Raw genomic sequence first — 22,671 nt, forward strand, 5'->3', positions numbered from 1 at the left:
AGCATCCCAACCCTTATGCCTCTCTCGACAATCCTGATGCAAATTTCTCGAGTGTGAGAGATGTTGGTTCCTAGTTCAGAATGTGAGCAAGGAGCACGACTCAAAGCAGAGAGAGACTGATGTTGACCAGCAAGATAATCAGCACATTGTTCAGACGATTGATTAGGGATTAAAGAGGAAGACACGAGCATCATGGAAAGCATAATTGTATTATGTTATTTGGTCCTTTTTATAAGAGAGGCCCCCGTTTACTAGGTGTGTGCATATGCTACCACCACACATGCCACATGTCAAGGCATGATGCCAAGTGTCCCTAAGAAGTGTCACCTTTACACATCATTGCTTACATAAGATCCTTCTAAGAGGTGGTTCCTACATGGGTGGTGTATGTATTTAAATTTCCTAGTCCCTCTCGCCTTGCATTATTGGTCATGGTGTTGTGATGCCTGCCAGAGTATAGTGGATTATCCTCCTGCAAGACAATATGCATGTTGGTATCCTCAATATTTACGTCCCCAATCATAGAGGGGAGAGGACTTTCTTATGGAAGCTTCTCCCTGAATGGCTTCCACATGTAGATCAATGGATCATTGGGGAAGACTTTAATACAAGCAACATATAAAAGAGGACATGAAGGGGTGATGCACCCTAGGGAGTAAGCTGCATGGGAGAGATTTATACTCTATACACGATAGAGACTATTGGATTGAGGATGACATTCACAAGAAGCCCTCCCCTCTCTCGAGTGAAAAGATTGGGGAAAGGGAGCTTGAGCTCTTGCAAGCACACACACACACACACACTCAGACAACAATGGATAACACGCACATAGAGATGGAAGACTAAAATTTTCTTCTCTAGTGCGATCACACCCCATATCATCTCATGTGAGAACTGGAGCTCCTACAAGCATCCTATGAGACGGGATCGAGGGACGAAATCAAAGGCTTTGCGGAAATCCACAAAGTAGCAATACACATGTCTCTTTGCCTCTTCTATGATAGCCCGTAAAGTAAAGATATGGTCCAACGTGGAGAAGTTTCTCCTAAAGCCTGCCTGGCCTAATGCTATGTTTCCCATCCTCTCTTCCATAAAGCTCATCATATCCTCTAGTATTGTCCCATAGATTTTGGCCATCGTGTGACCAATCATGATAGTTCTATAGTTACCTGTGTCCGTGGGGTCTCCTCCTTTGTGGATGGGGAGAATGGTGTTGGTAGTCCAAGAGGGCTTTATAGGTGAGATCCATCCTACCTTGAAAGCTATGAGAGAGATCTTATAGGTGTGGTATCATAGAGCTAGGTTGAGAGTAGAGAGAGAATTTAATTTTAACAATTGAATTATAGGTGTGATCCCATATGAGTATTAATCGAACAATAGAAAAACTCAAATTAACCTTCAAACACTTAGCAATCAAACCAATTAATGAACGAACAGATTAAGCAAGTCCCTTTTTAGACTTTTATTGAAGCCAGTATCAAGGATGATGTCACTTCAACAAAAGCAAGCAATAATTGCACTTATTTGCAGCATTTTATGGCATTTTATGTTATGCCGCTATAAGCATTGTTATAAGCTATGCTATAACTATCGGTATAACCTCCACTCAATGGCAATGATTTTAAAAAATAGAATGTAAAACTTGTGTGGAAATAAAAAAGTAAAACAAATTAAAGTCCAAAAAACTTGTCAAACATTCAATCTGTTAAAAAGACTGGCAAGAATGGGAGCCTCTGTTAAAAAGACTGGCAAGAATGGGAGCCAATACGTGGTACCCATGGGCAAAATGTTCCGCGCGTAGTTCCTCGTGATCTTTTGCTCTACCATTATGCAACTTTTTAAGAGCCCTAGTGACATTGGGGGAATCAAAGAGATAAGATGACGTAGGCCGAGGGATGTGTGACATTTGTGGTATAGGTTGGTTTGGCACATCATACAACTATCCTGCATAGGCTTCCCAAAGGCTAGGATCTGTGATAGGTGTAGGTGCTCTTTTTTCTTCAAGAATGCGCCAAGCTTTTGAGTTGTCCTCGCTCCAAAAGAGCTGGTATAACTCTTGTTCTCGTCTGGCAAGAAATGCCGGTTTCTTTCGGCGAGTGAGTGTACGGAAGATGCGTTGCATCTTATGTGCTGAAATCAGCCCATGTTCCCTCTCGCGTATGAGGTGAAGCCTGGTGGTTTTGCACTCTTCATCATACCATCCATTCTGGGGTTGGGATCCCACTGGCAAACTTGTTGTGGAGCATGTGGTGTAGGGGAAGCTGGCATGGGTGGAGTCATGGATGGAGGAAAGCTGGGATGTAATGGTAGAGATAGGGAGGGATAAGTCGAGATCTGAAATGTGGCGGGAGAGGTGGTCCTCATAGATGTGGTCAAGATCAGGATGGAAATGAATCCGGGTGAAGGTGGTGACAAGGGGTGTGGGTGTGGGCGGTAAGGTGGGGCATGAGATCGTGAAAGAAAGTAATGCATGGTCAGCAAGTATGGGGGGAGGAGCGTTGGTGAAGTCTAGGATGTGTGGTATAAGAGCAAGAGATCCCATGAGGTAATCCACTGTACTAGTGCCCCCCCCATGCAGAAAAGATGTAAGGCTGTCCGACTGCGGCTATCTGGACAGCCCATTATGTATAACCAGCTCATCCATAGCCCCCATCTCCAAGAAGTGTCTACCGTATGGTGCTGCATTCCCCATATCCTGGTTGGCCCTCTAGAGGCCCATCTCAACCAACTCAATTTCTGACAACATAATGGCATCTCCCTAGAAGTCATATGTCTGCACTTACTCCCCTTTTGTCCGTGCATTAAAATCTCCTAATAGGAGGACCTCTCCTTGTTGGGAGAACACTACAATGTCTGCAAATAATGGCACATATGGAATCTCCCCTTTCTCTATCAAACTGCATGCATATTCTGATTTCTCTAGTGGGAAGTAGCATACTGCAATATGCATCACTCAAGCCAGGCCTGGCTAATCGCATCCACATAAAGCAAGCCTCCTCATCGTGTCTAACCATTGTGAGCATGCCTCTCAAATGAGGCCAAAACAAGCATGCCACTACTCCCGAGCCACGCACCCCCCCCCCCCCCCCCCAGTGATGCATGTTTGTCCTCTAAAAGCCGACTCCCATGTGTAACCCTCCACTCTGGGTAGCCCTCTCTCAGGCTTTGATGCGTTTCTCTGTAGAAGATAATATCCCTATCAATGTAAGTCTTTGTGAAGCCTCCTATGCCTGACCACATTGCAATTCCATACTCCCATCCTCAATGCATCTGTGGTCTCATAGACCCCGCGCCGTCATGTGGAGCGTTTATCCATGATGATGACTCGGTCATCACAATAAACAGCCCATTTTCTTGCCTTGCGGGCTTCCATAACCTGAACCATCCGAGCTTTCCTATGTTCCACCTGTAGGGGTGAGGTCATCTCCAAGGTATATTTTGGTGATTCGGAGGGTGGCCTCTTCTTCAAGAAAGCTATACGGGACTCCATATCTTTGAACTTGAGGAGGAGAGGCCTCTCTCTCGTCAAGGCCTTCCCGGCTCGCCAGACATCTACAAAAGGGGTGTCGGTGAGGCCCATCTGTCTGCCCTTGCGGGCTTCCATAACCTGAACCATCCGAGCTTTCCTATGTTCCACCTGTAGGGGTGAGGTCATCTCCAAGGTATATTTTGGTGATTCGGAGGGTGGCCCTCTTCTTCAAGAAAGCTAAACGGGACTCCATATCTTTGAACTTGAGGAGGAGAGGCCTCTCTCTCGTCAAGGCCTTCCCGGCTCGCCAGACATCTACAAAAGGGGTGTCAGTGAGGCCCATCTGTCTGCATAAAGTCTCACCGTCCTCTTTCGGTGAGTTGCCCACTTGCAAGCCTATTACTCGCACATGTAGAGCCCTAGATTGGGGACGCTTCTCTTCCTCAAGCATGGCCGTCATTATGGATGTGGCATTTGGGGTGTGGACTGTTTTTTGCTTTTTCACAACCCAACCCATTTGGAGGTTTCTCCAACCTCTTCTTTGGTTGCTTCCATGTCTTTTCAGAGGCCTTCATGCTCCTCCCGGAATCTTGATGTGGCCTCTTGAATCTCTACTGTGATTGCCTTCTTAGCCTTCCCTAGTTCCGCCTTCAGTTTCGCATTGGCGTCTCACAACTGGGCAATCTCTAGAGCAAGGGCTACTTGTGTGGCTAGCTCTCCTTCCTCTTTGCTGCATCTCTTCCTTGCATAATTCGATACATTTCTCCATGCATGCAGCTAGGCATGCATCGTTCCATGCTTCCATCTCTTGTCGCATCTCATCTTGCAGCTGCTTGTACATTTCCTCTACCCGGTTATCTTTGCCCTAGATCTCAGTCCTGACAACATGAATCTCCTTTTGATGCTGGTTCAATGTCCTGTCTATCAGCTTCTTTTGGTCTGAAAGGACCTTTTGAGCCTGTCCTTCGATCTTGTTCACTCTACCTTCAAGAGGGAGCACCATTGTCACAATCACCCAGATCAAGCTGTGGTCAAGGACACGGCAGAAGACGGGTGCTGTGGCTTTTGGTTGAGGGTTCAACCATTTGTCCGGGGTAGGGACATTCTACATTATTGGGAGCCTCAACAGGGGCAAACTGAACAGAGAGCAGTTGGCAGACAAGTGGAAAGAGCAGATAGCGGGCGGTGGATAGAGTAGAGAGCAAATGGTGGACAACAGACAAAGCAGAGAGCAAATGGCGCACAGGCGGAAAGAGCAGATGGCACACAGGCGGAAAGGGAGCAGGCTCGCGCTGAGAGAGAAAGAAAGTTGTATTAACGTCTTCAAAAGGCCAAAATGACCTATGACACCAAAAGGTTACATCATATCGATGAGCTACATCATCCTGGGTACAAAATAGTAATAAAGAAAGATAACAAAAATCTAGGGCTAAAAAATCTGATCTAGGTACATGAGCAGAGAGCTCTCATATCACCCTAATACATCCCTCATGGGCCGCTGTGACATGTTGCTCAAGGTGGTAAAGCTGAGCCGGCGCGAGGTCGTCCTACGATAATGGGAGATGATGGCCCGGATCCTCTTGTGGTGGCGTGGCCGTAGGCAAGGGCCATGGGGTCTCGGGCGTCGAGCTCTGCATAACTCAATGGCTCTGTCGAGTGTCACACCTCTCGGCCGAGCTCCTGCACTAGCCTATGGTCCGGGTATGGTGGGTGGATCGGCCCTCGGAGTGCTGGTATGAAAGAAGTCGGTGAGAGCTCTCCCTGCTTGTCCTCAAGCAAGTACAATTGATCTAGAGAGAGAGAGAGAGAGAGAGAGAGAGAGAGAGAGAGAGTTATATTAAACATCTTCAAAAGACCCAGTGGGTCTATAAGACCAAAACTAATACAATAGTGTCCATGTGATCTCATCATGGTACAAAAGAAAACAAAGACTAGAGCTATGAGCATGGAATGTCAAATCCGAGCCATATGATACAAAGTAGAGAGAGAGAGAGAGAGAGAGAGAGAGACCTCAAAGTAAAGAGCCCTCTCTGTCAATGTTAGCCTCCCTGGCCACGCGATATTATTTTTGTTCCACATTTGCACAGGCTGTCTCTTATTTGCACCCACACAAAGCACAGACTCACGAGTATGAAGGCTTAAAGTTGAACCTTCATTCAATTTGTGCTGAAGCCTTTCTTCACGGACTCTACAAATAAAATTGACATTTAGGGTCTTAGTTCTTCTGCAGTGCAGAGCTAAAGCCAAATCTAACCACAGCAACACTGAAGAGACAATCTACCTATTATCAAATAAAATCTGTGCTTTGCACACCTGTGCTGAGGAACCAGAGCATCTTCAACATGCAAAATTTCCCAAACTAGCACTAATTTACCTCAGAAGCTCTGAAAGATAGGTGTCCCAAATGCTAAAAGAAAGCCCCTCATTGTCACTAATAAGAGCTTTGAAGAGGTGATGTGCGGTTGGTCTGTCAGCTACCCCAGCTACAGCTGGTGCAATTCGAGTAAAGGCATCCTCTCCAACAATCTGCCTTATATCCAAATTTTAGCACAACAAGACAGCAATGCTTTAAAAATACGGTCTCAAAAAAACAGCTCCCATCACACCTAGAGAGTGCACAAATGTGAACGTCTTTGTTATAAGCTCTTGCTAAAATGGATGAGTGAAATGATATCAAAACTAGCTTAAAGCACCATGACAATGTAGAGAAATCTTACCCATGTCTTGCAACCATCATGTACCTTTTCATGTTCATGCACCATTACATGGCCATTTTGAGCATTATCATAAGGTTTCTGCCAGGCAAGCATTGTTATGAAGATCAACCTTCGAAAAGAAGCCTCCTGTATGCATCAGAAACCAACCTGATTGTTTCAAGGTACGATGCCCCAACTGCCAAATGCTTTTCTCCTAAGGTACAAACAATATGTAAATGAATAGACTCTATAACATGCATATTTGTTGAATTATCAAGTAAATTAAACTGTTGTAGACTGCTGCTTCACCAAGGACGCAATCAACTGGCAGATGTCGTATATGGCGAATAGGTGATCGAGCTGGAGCATCCCCCCATCTGTGCACCTGCCCTCCCGCTCTGTCCCCTTCCTCCTTCGTGCTGCCCCCACCTCCCTCCTCCTTTGCACATCCTCCTGCCTTCGCCCTCTTCTGCCCTCCCTTTCTCCTGCACAGTGCACACCCCCACCCCACCCCGGAGCGCCGCCTTCCGCCTCCTGTGCACCCCTGTTTAGTTCGCATCTGCATCCCCTCTGCCACCTGTGCACCCTCACCTCCATCTTGTCCCACCTCTTCCTTTGCTTCCCTCCTGCCATCCTCACTCGTTGCCTCCTCCCTTCCTCCTGTGAACACCCCCCTCACCCTTCCTTTCTTGTCGCACCCCCCCTTCATTGCCTCCCCATTTGCGTTTCTACTCAGCCGGTCTTGCGCTCGGGCTGTTTTCCTTCAGCAGGTGTCGGCTTCATTTCTTCTTCACCCCTTCAGGAGGACTCCATGACAGCCGCTCCGTCAACCCCGCCGACTGAGACCGCCACCCTTGCCTTTTCTCCAAAGCGGAGCTCCTAACATCAACAGGAGCCTCCCTCAAAGCCTCAACCTCCGCAGCCCTCGAAGATGGATTCTGGCCCAAGTAGCCATAATGGTGTGAATAATATCACTCCAAATCCTACAAAGACACTGAGAAACAAGAACGGGAGTACCCTCAATAGCCTCACTGCATCTAGCCTTCCAGATATTCCAGGCTAAGATGCTAGCAATAATCTCCCAAGAACTTTCTAACCTCTGTGCCGGAGGGACAAAGTGTGAAAGTGGCAAATCCTAAAGACAACACTCCCAAGCAACTCCTTGCCTAACCATAATGGCCAAGCTCCTGCAGTCCCCTCGAACCTCAGCTGAGGCCCAGACTGTGACTTTAGCCCCTCTCTCCGAGTCTGCATCATCTTTCATTGATCCAAACCGGCCACTCCTTCTCACTGAGTGTAGCAATAGAGCCAAAGTGGAGTCCAGAGTCTGTCTCCTCCACTATTCATGATTAGGTGGTAGAGCTCTCTCATCACCTGGGGGACTTGCGCCTCACAAACATTGTCACTCACTTTTGGTCCTTGGCCCACATGGAGCTTGGAGGATCAAGCCACGGGAAAAACCTGAATAGCAAGCTCGAGAGCTCGAGTTTGGAGGTGATCCTTTTCGTCTACCTTCATTTCTTGCTGGTGGTCCCCCTCGCCCCCTCCTAAGATGCCTCTATTGTGATAGCTGGAGCCTAGTTTATGCATACAGCCGAGCCAGAGCGCAGTGAGCACGTATGGAGCATAGGATCGGGGAACACCTCGAACATCTGCGCACTAAGATAGACTGTGACTACTTGCCATCCAAACCCTCACCCAAGTCTCATAGGGTGGAGGGCAGCTGAGACAAATCTCACCCCACTAGACCCCTTTGATGTGGATGGTCCCTTGGAACATTCAAGGATTGGGCGGCCCGCAGTGCCACTCCAGGCAGGGAGTCCTTCGTGAGGACGACGACCTGCTGAGAGCCTTAGTGGGAGGCTCTATCGCCATCCCCTTTCTTCAAGAGCACCACTCGTCAAATGGTCATACCCGCAAATGCCGAACATTTTGCAGGACAAGGGTAACACCTTTTGGTCACCTGCCATCGACCTGTTTGGGATCCAGGGCAGAGTACGTATCTCAATTAGCGAGAAGTTTCTTCCAACAATGGTGGCCTCTAGCACCATGGTACCATGGAGGGCACAATGGGTGATTATCAAACTTGGGGGGGACTGGGTGGGTGTCCTCAAAATTTACACCCCTAACTCCATGGCAGGTCAAGCGGACTTCTTGAGCATGATTCGGTAGGGCCTCCCTCACGCTGATTTCTGGTGCATGTGGGGCGACTTTAACATGCTGGAGAGACCACGGAGGAAAGACTGGGTGGTAACCAAGATACCATTTCTCATGCAGCACTTGCAGCTTGGGAGGAGCTTATCTTCACCATCAGGAGTCAAGACCCCTAGCATCTCTTGGACTTTGAACGTAGCCAGGGGAGTCTGAAATTCTCCAGATCTGACAAGAGGAGCACAGGACCCAACCTCTCCCGTCTCGATTGTTTCTATATTGATGAACAGGCCTATGGAAGAGGCAGTTTGGTGGGTATTTTAGCCGGCACTACTCAGACCATTCGCCCCTCATCCTTTCTCTAGAGGAACCTTGGCAACATGATAGTCAATAGAGCCTCCGCATACCCAAGAGCTTGATACAGGACCTGGAGATTTGCAGGAGAATTGAGACGCTATGGGGCAGCTTGGTCTTCCATGTGGGCACAGCAGCGACAACCTTGGATACTTAACTCGGCAAGATAAGCACCATTCTCTAGGAGGCAACTCAAACTAGGCTAGCAGAGTTTAGAGAGTACCTAGCCAGAGCCTAGCCTAGCTTTGGCGTCAGTTGCCAGATTGGACATACAGGTTTATTCTCCTGGCTGGCTTTGTTGTACTCAGTTTTACATCTCATTGAATTTGAATAAAGAAATACCGAAAGGGGCGCCAAGCTTTGGGGCCAACAGGTGTCGATTTCATTTCAGTTTTGGGGCATTCTAGCTCCAGTTAATTTCGTTATTTATTTGGACTACAAGTGGAAGGGTGACTGCTAGTCTACCGCACTTTGGTTTCTACCAGAGGCCGGTTTCAAGGTTCCGTTGCCGGGGCCCATCATCAACTTTCTTAAGGGGGTGAGCTCGTGGTTGACTCGAGGAAAGTCATTGCTGAAAGATTCAGCAGCATGTTAGACATAGAAGATGAATATTTTTATAATGAAGAGGAAGAGCAAGAGACCTCTCTTGAGAGAAATGAATCTGAGGACATTCTTGCAGGAGAACAGACAAAAGACAAGATTGTGCACAATTTGCAATGGACCTCATCGTTGGTTTGAGTGCCCCAAAAGACCAACCCAGCAACAGAATTCTAAGACTGAAGCCGCAAGTTTAAAGATAGCTTTGACAACAACTCTTGTCATTGCTATTCTTGACCCTACTCTCCCTTTTGATGTTTATAGGACGTGCTATTGCATTTGACAGTCATAAGCACTCTGCGATTCAAGTAACATACCCAGTATATATCAAGGAATTTTTGGCTATTGTTCATGCCTATCGTGCATGGAAACATTATCTCCTTGGTGCGGATTCAGTGGTGAAAACATATCATCATTCTTTGAAATACATCTTCACGCAGCCAGTTATGAATGCTAGGCAAGCGCGTTGGATTGAATTCTTAGCCAATTTTCATATGACAATTGAGTATGTTCCTGGTCTTACCAATGTGGTTGCGGATGCCCTCAGTCGTATGCCGCCAGCTTTGGTCTTGGCTATTTCTCCAGTTAAAATGGATATACCTTAAAGTTTCAAGGATCGTTATTCAAAGGATCGTGATTTTGGAAATGCATTTTGAATTCTCAATTCTCAGAATGCAACTCCTTCCGAATTGAAGATTTATGAAGCATATACATTAGTGGATGGTTTATTATATTATCAAGATCGTATTTGTGTACCTCATGATACTCATGTTCGAAGAGCTTGGTGAAAGAACATCACGAGGTCACTTATGCTGCACACCCGGGCATCAACAAGACATATCGTCTTTTGATGGCTACATACTATTGGTCTCAAATGAAACAAGATGTTATTAAGTTTGTCACAGCATGTCTTTTGTGCCAACGTATGAAAGCTAGCAAACAAGTTCCAGTTGGTCTTCTTCAACCACTTCCAGTTCCCAATGAACGCTGGGAAAGTATTAGTTTGGATTTTATCACTTCATTGCCACGCTCTTCTAAAGGCAATACACAAATTCTTGTGGTGGTTGGCAGATCTTCTAAGATCGCACATTTCATTCCGTGCAAGAAAGCAGCCCAGGCTTCGGATACTGCAATAGTGCTCATAGAGTATATCTTCAAACTTCATGGATTGCCAAAATCTATAGTTTCTGATCGAGATCCAAAATTTACAGGATAGTTTTAGACTTGAATATTCAAGTCTCTTGGTACAAATTTACTCTTTAGCTCTGCTTATCATCCACAGACAGATGGACAAATGGAACGAGTTAATTAGATTCTGGAAGAAATGCTACGTCATTATGTTCAGTCTCGATTAGCTTCATGGAAAGAATATTTACCTTTGGTGAAATTTGCTTATAATAATTCTTATCATTCAGCTATTGGAATGACACCTTTTCAAGCAGCTTATGGCCATACTCCCCTTGTTCCTGCCAACTTTGTTCTTCAACATAAAGTGGCTTTAGCAGACCAACTCATTCAAGAGATTCAAGATATTCTGTTACAGATTAAGGATAAGATGGTCAGCGTACAAGAGCAATATCAATGCACAACTAATAAGCATCGTCGTCACATTGACTTTCAAGAAGGAGACTTGGTATTATTATATATTGCCTCTTATCGATACAAGACAGTGAAATCAGTCTTTCCAAAGCTTCGCCCAAGATATTATGAACCCTTTCGTATTATTAAGAACTCCTCATCTATCAGTTATAAGTTGGAATTACCGCCTTCTTGGGGTAGAATTCATCCAACTTTCCATATTTCTTAGCTCAAGAAGTTTGTGGACGGTGATTTTCCAGTTTTAGATGTTTTGGATTATGTTCCAGAAATCAAAGATGAACACATACTCTGAATTCCAGAGACAATTCTTGATGTTAGACAGAAAGAAACACGACATAAGCTCACTACAGAATTTTTGGTTAAATGGAGAGATCTTGATGATTCTGACTCTACTTAGCAAAGTGATGAAGACTTACAGAAATATCCAGAACTTCTTTGGGAATTCTTTTAAAGACAACCATCTCTTCTTAGCTGGAGTCTTATTTTAAGTGGGAGGGAATGTCACGATTGTGACTAACTCTCTTAATCTCTCCCTAATTACTCCTTAATCTCTCATTAACTGTAAAGACACCTATGAAGGGTCACACCCTTGCACATGGGTCACTATCAAAGGACATGCCTATTCATTAAAGACACACCCCTAAGTCCTAAAGACATAACCATTGATTCAAGAGCCACACCCCTTCACAGGGATCCTCTATTTAAAAAAGGCCCCCATCATGTTAGTAAGTATTAAAAGCTTTATAGGCATGGAAGATGTTCCATGAGCGACAGCCACCCACACCTATCACAGCACCTGAGGCATGGCATGAATATGCAAGAACTTTATATGAAGTACCAGGGCAGCCCCCATCCCTCATCCGTCAGTGACTCGCCCGGATCATAGTACTTTTGTCACCATTCGGATGGTTTTGGATGCTACTGACAGACTACATAATGGAAGAGCCCAAGACCAGGATGGTCTAGTGGCAGAACATTTTTCACATGCCAGAGATGCATTGGCACCACTGCTAGTACACATGGTTAGCAGGGCCATTTGCGAAGGTTTCCAGACAATTGGTCGGCACATACTATTGTACCTCTATTTAAGAGTGGTGACCCCATGATACCAGGGAACTACAGGACCATCATGATTGGCCATTGCTTGGCCAGGATATTCAGATCTATTTTGGATCGAGAGCTGAGTAGATGGGCTGAGACACATGGACTCAGAGCACCTAGGCAGGCAGGTTTCAGACGAGGTTTCACGACTTTGGACCACATATTTACCCTCAGGGCATTCATTGAGGAGGGACGAGCATGGGGAAAGAGGATATATAGCTGCTTTGTGGACTTCCGCAAAGCCTTTGACACGGTGCCACGTGCCAGACTCATGAGGAGATTGCATGACATTGGTGTTCCCGAGGAGATGCAGTGGGGCATTTATGCATTATATGAGGCGGTGATAGGCAGAGTACGGACTCTCGGAGGCATGTCGGATACAGTGACTAGCACCATTGGGGTGAAGCAGGGATGCCCACTGTCACCTACCCTTTTTGGACTTTACATTGATGAGATATCCAACTACATTGACAGGATGGGGGTGTTGGAAATCATGGATCTAGGACTAGGCTAGCCTATGGAGGCTCAAACATAATGCTAAACATGATTATAAACAAATGACAAAAGCAATACAAAGCAACACAAGATGCACTTACTTGACCAAGAGATTGTGTACTTGAGAATGAATTGTTGTGTGACATTACATTGAAATGACCCTTTATATAGGTCCAAGTACCATATGGGCTTTGCCTTTGCATGTGGGATAACTCCTAGCCTTCACCACATTCATCCACATCCCTTTGACCTTGTCTATGATATGACATAGATCACTTTTTCTAACACCCTTCCTTGATCATGGCATATCATAATGCCCTTCCTTGCTTCTAACATTACATGAAAGAAAAAGCTTAACTCATAAGGAGTATAGCTCTACAGTACATAAAAGAAATTAGCATCGCTCATAGGGAGCATAGCTTCTACATTGCGAAAAGAAAATGACATGACATGAAAAAAACATTCCTACATGAAAACATTCCTCTCCCATACCCCATCATCATCATAGAATCATCATCATCATATCCATGGGCATCATCATCATCATTTGTTGGTCATGGAGACCCAACTCCCCATCAATCCCCCCTTGAGGGCTACATGGCCTACCGAGAGATATTGTGGGCATCATAATAACACATAACCTACATCATCGGTGGTTAGAGGTGTCCATACATAAACATTTGGGTAAGAGAGGGCATAATTCATTCGTCATTATGACATGTGAGCCATGACATAAGAATCATCATAGACAGCATCTTGTTAATCTTCATTGACATCTTCGTCTTTATCTTCATCCATTTTTGCATCTCTGTCTGCATCTTCATTTTGCATAGCATCTTCTTCGTCCTGACATTGCACATAGATTGGTCGTGCGTGCATTCCCATCAATCATACCCATTCTAACTACCATTGCCACTTAGGCTATATCATAGGTGCCTAGAGGTGGTTTACATCCAACAAATTTTCCTACATATTTTTGGAGTTGTGCCCCCACTAGATCCAAAACATCTCCCATATTTGATGCATGCATTTTTGTTGATGAATGACCAAAATAATGAAGCCGAAGTAAAATATTTTGCCAATGTAAGTGTCGATTCTTTTACTGAAATTCATGTCAGTGAAGGTGTTGTTGATGATTTTGTTGATGATGCCACTGTGGAATACAAATTCCAAAGAAAGAAATCACAAGATGATGAAGCATTTGCTTCCCATGTGAACACCCACTATGGAGGCCTCTTTTACACTAAGGTTTTTATACCTTAGTATCAACGGTGGTTTTTATAACTGCGTTGTCAGCGCACCGTTAGTATTTTTGATGGGCACCGCCAAATGTCAGCGCTTTCCGTCGATTTCGGATCTGCTTGGTGTTCGAAGGCTCCACAGATGATGCTGGATAAGGATCTGGTCAACTGCCTTCTTCGTCTCGCCGTCACCGCCTATGTTCTGCTGTGGCCTGCGCTACTGGCAGCTCCTTCTTCTACTGCTTCGGACAGTGATAGCTTCTCATTCCCTCCTGGCTTCTGTACTAGGTTCGTGGTTGGCCGTGCACCGTCGTGAGCTGCCACACATGCTCTACTTGTTCTTGCAAATGCGTGTCTCGGAGGTTGCTGAAACAGCTGGCACTTGGAGATGTAAATGTTGAGGCCCGTGCTGCTATCTCTCGTTCTGATGCTGCCGTCTACAGCATAGCCTTCACTGCCGGCTAGCCTTTGCTTTGTTGCCGAGCTGCTTATCTATTCTTTAGATGCTCACTCTCTCTCTTCGTGCGGTGTGTGTTCCAAGTACCTCTTGTATGGCAAAGCGAGCGCTCGTCTATGGACTCTTATCTCCTTTGAGAGTCTAAAGGGCTCTAAACTAAAGAGACCAACACAATAATCCTAATGAAAGAGATTAGTGCTAATGATGTGAAAAATACTAAGCTAAGCTAAGAGAGATAGACCTAAGCTATTGGAGAGCTGAACCTACCAGATCCCTAATGGTGCAAAGACTAATGCAATAATTTTGCTATTCCATCTTCTCAATGGCACTTCCTTTTGTGGGCACCATATTGAAGAGAAATGGCAAAACAACTAAACTAAGCTAAGCCATAGCCTGCCAGGCTCTGATACCATGTTGGAAATCATGGATCTAGGACTAGGCTAGCCTATGGAGGCTCAAACATAATGCTAAACATGATTATAAACAAATGACAAAAGCAATACAAAGCAACACAAGATGCACTTACTTGACCAAGAGATTGTGTACTTGAGAATGAATTGTTGTGTGACATTACATTGAAATGACCCTTTATATAGGTCCAAGTACCATATGGGCTTTGCCTTTGCATGTGGGATAACTCCTAGCCTTCACCACATTCATCCACATCCCTTTGACCTTGTCTATGATATGACATAGATCACTTTTTCTAACAGGGGGGGCAGGGGGCCAGTCTGGCAGGGATTTGGATACCCATACTGCTATATGCCGATGACATTGTACTTATTGCAGACTCCCCTGAGGGTTTGCAACAGCATTTGGATGCTTTGCAGTCGTTTTGTGTAGATAGGAACCTCACAATGAACCTTAGGAAGACTAAGATTATGGTCTTCAATACCACATAGGCCTGGGTGAATAGATCCGACCATCATTTCACTTTTAGAGGTGAATCAATGGAGTACACCAGATCATATGTGTACCTAGGAGTCACATTCAGTGGACCACAGTTCTCTATGAGGCAGGCAGCAAAGGCTAGATTGGCATGTGGATATGCAGCCCTAGGGGCACTAGAGAGACAATGTGCCTACATTCAGTTTCACGAGCCGCGCACCAAACTCTGGTTGTTTGACACATTGGTCACACCTGCACTCTTATATGGTTCACCCATATGGGGACCCAGCCTCTACCACACGAGGAGGGAGCCGCTTGTCAACCAGGTCGGACCAGAGAGAGATTTCTATGACGGATGGCAGGTACTAGAGAAACCACTGGTGACTATGATCGCACGCATGATTCGGAGCAAACCACCGGTACCTCATGAGATTGTCAGAGCAGAGATAGGAGCCGCACCAGTGGTTACCGAAGCCTTGTTCCACTCAGTTACACTTTTTGCAGAGGATATGGGAGCTCCCCAGACAAAGATACCCACACCTAGTACTTATCTCTTCCAGGCAGTTAGCAATAGACAACGATACACGATGTTGGTACACCCAGATGTGTACCTGGCTGAGATTATATGGCATGACAATTGATGCACTCCCTCCATTTGATTACATCTTGGACTGCCCCTTCTTGGACCTTAGTTGCTCTAAGCAGAATAGGAGGGTGATCAGGATGGACATCGTGAGGCTAGATGCAGAAAGGACATGGTCCAACCCCCCCCTACCACTAGGCACGAAGATGGCCCACTATCGGGACCATTTTCTAGTATCTACATCTCCCCAGATGGCTTTGTGACACGGTCTACATACATGGACACCCATCTCTCACATGGCATTCGCGGTGCCATTGGACAGATCCACACTTCATCACATCAGCTGAGGGTAGAGACTAGCAGATACGAGGGGATGAAGCTAGGAGACCGCATTTGTCAGCTATGTCACCAGGAAGTGGAGTCAGAGGAGCGCTACATATGCCGATGTACTGTGTACTATGAGATATGAGGGAGATACTAGTGTCTCTTCCAAGAGGGTTTTGGACCATTACGACATGTGATAGAGTTTGAGGATCAGAGGTGTTTGGGGCTTTTCTTATTGGAGCTCAGACGCCATCGAGAGGCTCTCCTACGAGCCAGGACAGCACACCAAGATCCACCCCGCCAGCGAGTCATGACAGATTTTTTCAGGGCCAAGACCACCCCAGCAGATACGACCAGGACTTCCACTACCCCCTCGACGAGCCAGACGCCCCATAGACGTCCTTCAGGAGGAGTCACCCTTGACAGAGCCATAGCACTTTGTCGAGCGAGACGCCCACGCTTACCAGGACCTCGTCCACGACCACTTCATCACCAATGGATTAGAGCCATCATCGCCTACCATAGGAGACGACTGCCCCGCCACTTTCTTTTCTCCATCCTACAGCACCCCATGAGAGAGATATTGAGATAAGCAGATTACACCAGTCTTATGCTAGTTGTAGATATTATACACTTTTGTTGTACCTCAGTAGGAGTATTTTCCTTTCATAGTTGTTTAGGACTTTTTTAGTCCTTTTTGTCTTCCTTTTGATGAGACACCATCAGCTGTGTACTATGTTTTGGTCTCATACGCCACTTTGGCCTTTCGCAATTGTTAATATATCTTTCTTTCTTTCTTTCTTTCTTTCTTGAAGGCTGCCCATGAACTATACCAGCTGTTGGGGACCGTTTTGAAGGCTTCCATCGCAAAGAAATACTAAAGACAAGGTATTTAATCATTTTATATGATTTCCAGCCACTGTACCTTTTCTACTAGCCACTGTACCTTTTCTACTAGCCACTGTACCGGCTGTACTAGCCACTATACCAATTGTACCAACCATTGTACTTGTACCAGCTAAATGGAGAGCTGAACCTGTTGTACCAGCTCTATTGCATGAAGACCCATGGTTTTTGGGGAAGAATCAATACCCACACGAAGGTATATGGATTATATTGTTGGCTCAGCATTTCTACAGCCTATGTTCCAACTGAATTTTATGGTTGCCTCGTGTTGGGCTGTGTTATGGCATTTGTATATGGATAATCCGGCATTTCCCATGGGCAGAGTGAGGCCCTCAAAGCTAGTACATGTGATATTTTCTCCTTGGGTAATAAAATACTCCAAGGGGGGGTCAACCCATTCTGGCCTCTATGCAATGTCAACTGTGCACATCTCTCTTTACAGTTCTGTGGATTAAGTGGCATATATTTAAGGCTGTGGCCGATTTCAGTGTGTAATTGTGTTTTGAGAAACCCCGGAAGTTACAATTTATGAGCTCATGGATGAGCCACATGGGCTGGTTTATAGGTTTATGAGTTCATGGATGAGACACATGGGTTGGTTTACAGGTTTATGAGTTCATGGATGAGCCACATGGGCCGGTTTACTGGTTTATGTGCTTGTGGATGAGCTATATGGGCTATCACACACGTTTATGCGCGTATGGAAGAGACATGTGGGCTATTATACATGTTTGTGCGCCTATTGAAGGATATGCTGGAAAGCCTTATTGGATGAAGGACAGGTTTATGGTTGTATATGGATAATCCGGCATCTCCCATGGGGAGAGTAAGGCCTTCGAAGCGTGCACATGTTATATTTCTTCTTGCATAATGAAATACTCCAAGGGGGGGTTGGCCCATTCCAGCCTCTAGTTTGTGAGGAGGCGTCTATCTTCTATCTTTGTATTATGGAAGCTGCTTCTCAGGGTCAAAGCAAGCTATAATGGAGTTCTATTTGTCTCATGGCTTCAGATGTTTTCTTTGGCAAAGAAGAAGAGCTAAGTATTCTTTGAGGTTACAAAGCTATTACTTTTTGATTCTTCATGGTTTATGTGTTTTGAACACCTAACCCTCGTGTGTAAATGCAAGGAGAAGTATTGTATGTTTTTCTTGAATGTGTTTCAGGAAAAATTCTTTGCATGGCTGAGAAGCCTAGAATCTACAGGTCATCTCTATTGTGCGCATGATGCTCGAGCACTGCACTACAATATATATATATAGTCATCTTTTGCATTCTTCAATATATATATATATATATAGTCATCTTTTGCATTCTTCAATTTGATGGCTTTATGGGCTTATGGCTCCCTTTAATGGGATGAATTATTTTCATGGCTCCCTTTATCGGGATGGATTATATCTATGGAGATTTCCTTCTTGGACGAGATTTATATAGATATTGAGCTTTGCAAGCAATTTCTATGGACAAATCCGTCCGAGTTTATAGGGAATAAATATTTGGATATCTCATGGATATGATGCTTTTATGGATAAAGTCCACCTCTACTCTGAAAGAAAGAGCATCACAGGTTGTAGGCCCAAAGCACAAACTGTAGAAGGCTGGAAACAGTTGATTATTGCTGAAAATGAGCACGAGGGAAGCCTTAGATGCTTACAAGCATAAGATATTGTTGCTACAGCCAATGACCTCCAACAAATATGCAAGAATGAGATAAAAACTGAGGGGAAAAATGCTATAAAATGCCTTAAAAATGGTGGAAAATGCCTAAAAAATATCTACTAAATATGCCAATGCAAGGTCACATAAAATGACCAGTACAAGCATGAAAAAAGGTGATGTAGAACCTCTGGAGATGATATATAATCCAACACCTCCTCTTCAGCGCTAGAGGGGCGGTCCAATACTAGCACTTTGAAGTAACACCTCCAAAGTAGCTCTCGGAAGTGGTTTGGTGAAGAGATCAACCACATTGTCCATGGTAGAACAATAGGCCAGCCGAAGAAGTCCGAAGTGTGCAACTAGAGCCAAAACAATCTTGATGGTGGTATACCTAGCTGTAGGAGCAAATGTCTCATCAAAGTCTTCACCTGCCTTTTGAGCATTTCCTCGAGCAACAAGGCAGGTTTTGTACTTGTCCAAAATACCATCTGCATGAAACTCGACCTTGAAAACGACGATGTAGAGGCCGTGAAGAGAGAGTCCGGTAGTCCTCCAAGATATGGGCCTGATTTGTCATGTGGGCAGAAGCACAACTATCACCAACCCATTCCACCACTTCAAGTGTGTCACTGACCTCTTCTGGAGAAGTCATATCTGTGATCACGAGGGTGAATCCTATGAAGAAGTGGATGAATCTGTGACTGCCATGTATGCAACTTTGGCATATCCCTCCTCTGAAACTTTGTCCTTGCTTGTCTTTGGTGTGTTGTCCTTGTCAGATGCTTTGGAAGCATCCTGGGCTTTATACTTGGCTTTGGCTGCTCGAGAGTCATCACGACGACGAGCAAAGCAACGAGCCTCAATATGACCTATCCTGCCACAGTAATCGCATTTATTGCTTTTGTCCTTGGACTCCTTTGAATCATGTTTACCTTTGCCTTTGCCTTTGTTTTTGTTGTTGTTGCTGCTGCTGTTGTTGGAGGTCCCTTTTCCGCCTTTGCCTTTCCCCATGTCAGAGACAACAAGAGCAGACTCCAACTTGCCTTCTCTGCGAAGCATGCACTTATCGTGGAGATAACTCATGACTTCCTCAAAAGGGGGGAGAGGATCACGGAAATAAATATTATCCTTAAAAGAATCAAAGAAGCAAGCAATTTACCAAGAAGTTTATGGATGGGATTGTTGATGGTGCTCCCGTACTCCTCAAGGTACAGCTTGATACAGGTGAACTCTCCAATCTTCTCAATCAAGTTATCTGACTCATTGATTGTAAGCTTCTCCAGATCTGACTCCAATTTGGCAATCTTCCATGTCGAAACTCTCCCATACCACTGGATCTCTGTCCACATCTGATGAGCATTACTCCGGGTAGAGACAAATTGTGCTTGTATAGATGGAGTCATGCAATGGATGATGATAAGACGAGCCCGAGCATCCAATACGCTTCTCAAAGCAAGGTCCACCAAGTGAGGTGTGGAGATAGCCATCCACACACCGGCTCCTTCCAGTAATAACTGAGTGTAGAAAGACCAAGTATGATAGTCGGTTGCTGTAAGCTTCATGGAGTCACTAACTTGGGGAGGATTGTAGGATGGTATATGGGTAGGAGCGGGAGCAAGACCTGGATGAGAGAAACTTAGAGAAAAAAGATTGGGAAGAGGAACCACTTGGGGAGCGCGAACAGTGGATCCAGGCAATGAAGAAGCTGGAGTATCAACGAGAGCAGGAGCAACAGTAGAGAAATCTCCTGAAGCCATGTCCTCTGAAAAGAAACCCTCTCTGAAGAAAGAGGGCTGAAAAAAACAGCAAATAGCCTCCTCTGAAGCTGTGCACAGCAAGAGGAGAGAAAGAAGAGAGGGAGGGAGGGTGGGAAAAAAGAAATAGAGAAAGCAAATCTCTTAGGAACCTTGTCCTCCAGGACCTAAAAGAGATCTTCAACCTCCAACAACAAAAAAGCAGCAATCCAATAGTGCAGATGCAGAAAAAACGCAGCAATGATGAAGCCTCTCCTCCAATCGAAAAAAAGCACAGCAATTCCTTACTTGTAGATCAGTGTTTGGCTTTGATACCATGAAAGAAATAGCATCACAAGTTGTAGGCCGCCCAAAGCACAAACTGTAGAAGACTGGAAACAATTGATTATTGCTGAAAATGAGCACGAGCGAAGCCCGTAGGTGCTTACAAGCATAAAAGATTGTTGCTACAGCCAATGACCTCCAGCAGATTTGCAAGAATGAGATAAAAACTGAGGGAAAGGGTGATCACCCTTATATATCCCTCCTCAGAGCTGGTCTGCCAGCTATAGTAGGCGGACAGCTATCAGGTCAATCAGTCTTCTATTTCTTGGCCTAGTGTTTGCATGTGTAAGGAGGGAAGCCAGTCAAGAGTAGCGTGCCTTTGACCTGATAATGGGGATTGGGGATAAAGCCTTAGAGTTGGATTCAACTTGGAGTATGGACAGAGAGACATGATTAAGATATCTGGACTTATGGGACTATTTTGTCTTGCCCATTTATTTTGGGACATGATTATGGTATCTCAACTTATGGGACTGTTTTGTCTTGCCCATTTATTGGGACATGGATTCTTTCAATCATATTGGATTTTTGAGACTATCTGGTCTCGCCCGCTTGATGGGACGTGATTATATCTTGATATATGGTTTGAAGCTTTAAAGTTGAGGACAACTTTTAAGAAGCTGGGAGGAATGTCACCATTTTGGACATCTCCAACCTTCATGTGTGTGGATGGGCTTTGGATGCCCAAAAGAACAAGAATGTACAAGCTTTGGGAATGGGACATTATCCACTATAGACTACCGAGAGATTATCCACTATAGACTACCAAGTGTTCACAGCATGGCCCAGGCACTCGAGATGGCTTCTTGGACATAGAAATGGACTTTGGACTCAAGTATCAAGTGGAAAGTATGTATGGCGAACTCTTGAGGATTTGAGAGAGATCGAGCATTGAAACAGGTTTCTACACGGTGCTTACATGTATTTCTCATGTGGTGGAACATAGAGAGATCATCTCCTAAATTTTAGGAGAAGTTGCTATTTTTGGCAATCTCCAAGGGAATTTCCGTTCGCGTCATTACCTTCGGAATTCAGCAAAGATCGAGGATCGCCAAAGCGCCATTGTGAAATTAGTTATCATCTGGGATATTTTTAGAGCTGAAGATTGTAGAATTTTTGTCCTTTGGATTTGGGACATGTGGTGTGGACAAGAGGATAAAAGTGAGACAAGTGTTCTCACACTTGTCAATTCAGCTCTCCACATGGCATTGTAGCATTTTCTTGCTTATTTGAACATGAGAGTCATTTCTTGGGCGAGTTTGAGGTTCAAGCAAGTTTTTGGAGTCTAAAAACTCTGATTTTCACCATTTCTCTTCCTACCATAGCCATATTCACGTTGGGGAAGATGATTTTCACTACTCTACACCATCTTGCACACCCTGGATGACTGTTTTTCAGCAAAATTGTCCTAAAACTTGCCGAAATTTCTGGTTTTATGCAATATACAGGCTGTTATACTAGTTTATGCGCACGGATGAGACACATGTGCTAGTCTATAGGTTAATGAGCTCATGGATGAGCCACATGGGCTGGTTTACAGGTTTATGAGTTCATCGATGAGCCACATGGGATAGTTTATAGGTTTATGTGCTTGTGGATGAGCCATATGGGCTGTCATACAAGTTTATGCGCGTATGGAAGAGCCATGTGGGCTGTGATACATGTTTGTGCGCCTATTGAAGGACATGCCGGATAGCCTGATTGGATGGAGGACAGGTTTATGGTTGTATATGGATAATCCGGCATCTCCCATGGAGAGAGTAAGGCCCTCAAAGCTTGTACATGTTATATTTCTCCTTGGATAATGAAATACTCCAAGGGGGGTCGGCCCATTCCGGCCTCTATGTGGTGTTATATGTGCAACTTTTATTTTCAGCTTTGTGGATTGTTTAATGGCTGTGGATTAAATCTAAAATGTTTAATTGTGCTCATGGTCAAGCAATGCACACCCACTCCCGCGCTTCCCAAGCGAGTTACACATCACCTCTTGCTCGGCCTTCTCTAGAGCATGTATTGGTTAGGTACAACGGTTGATCCGCAACTTCCTTTGGGCTGGCAAAACGATGGCAGGC

The 22,671-nt window shown here is 45.0% G+C and overlaps 1 protein-coding gene and 1 pseudogene across 6 annotated transcripts in view; one reads left to right on the top strand and one right to left on the bottom strand.

The window, feature by feature from the left end:
• LOC147611673 (uncharacterized) overlaps window positions 1–22,671 on the bottom strand; it is a 153,446-nt gene that overhangs the window by 93,663 nt on the left and 37,112 nt on the right. For 3 of the 5 annotated variants that reach the window (XM_086784712.1, XM_086784714.1, XM_086784716.1), the window contains exons 4-6: window positions 6,187–6,312; window positions 5,844–5,995; window positions 5,480–5,657 (exon numbers count right to left, since the gene is read on the bottom strand). In XM_086784712.1, the coding sequence (XP_086640838.1) occupies window positions 5,480–5,657; window positions 5,844–5,995; window positions 6,187–6,312 (456 nt within the window). The remainder of the gene's footprint in view (window positions 1–5,479; window positions 5,658–5,843; window positions 5,996–6,186; window positions 6,313–22,671) is intronic. The other 2 variants (XM_086784713.1, XM_086784715.1) reach the window with 2 other exon arrangements.
• Window positions 12,459–16,552, top strand: LOC147611674 (uncharacterized; annotated as a pseudogene). The gene has a single exon (XR_015263779.1). The product of XR_015263779.1 is annotated as an uncharacterized LOC147611674 (transcript).

The sequence above is a fragment of the Cibotium barometz genome, chromosome 47 (genome assembly GCF_041138505.1).
Source record: "Cibotium barometz isolate CiBa-2024 chromosome 47, ASM4113850v1, whole genome shotgun sequence".
NCBI classification, from domain to species: domain Eukaryota; kingdom Viridiplantae; phylum Streptophyta; class Polypodiopsida; order Cyatheales; family Cibotiaceae; genus Cibotium; species Cibotium barometz.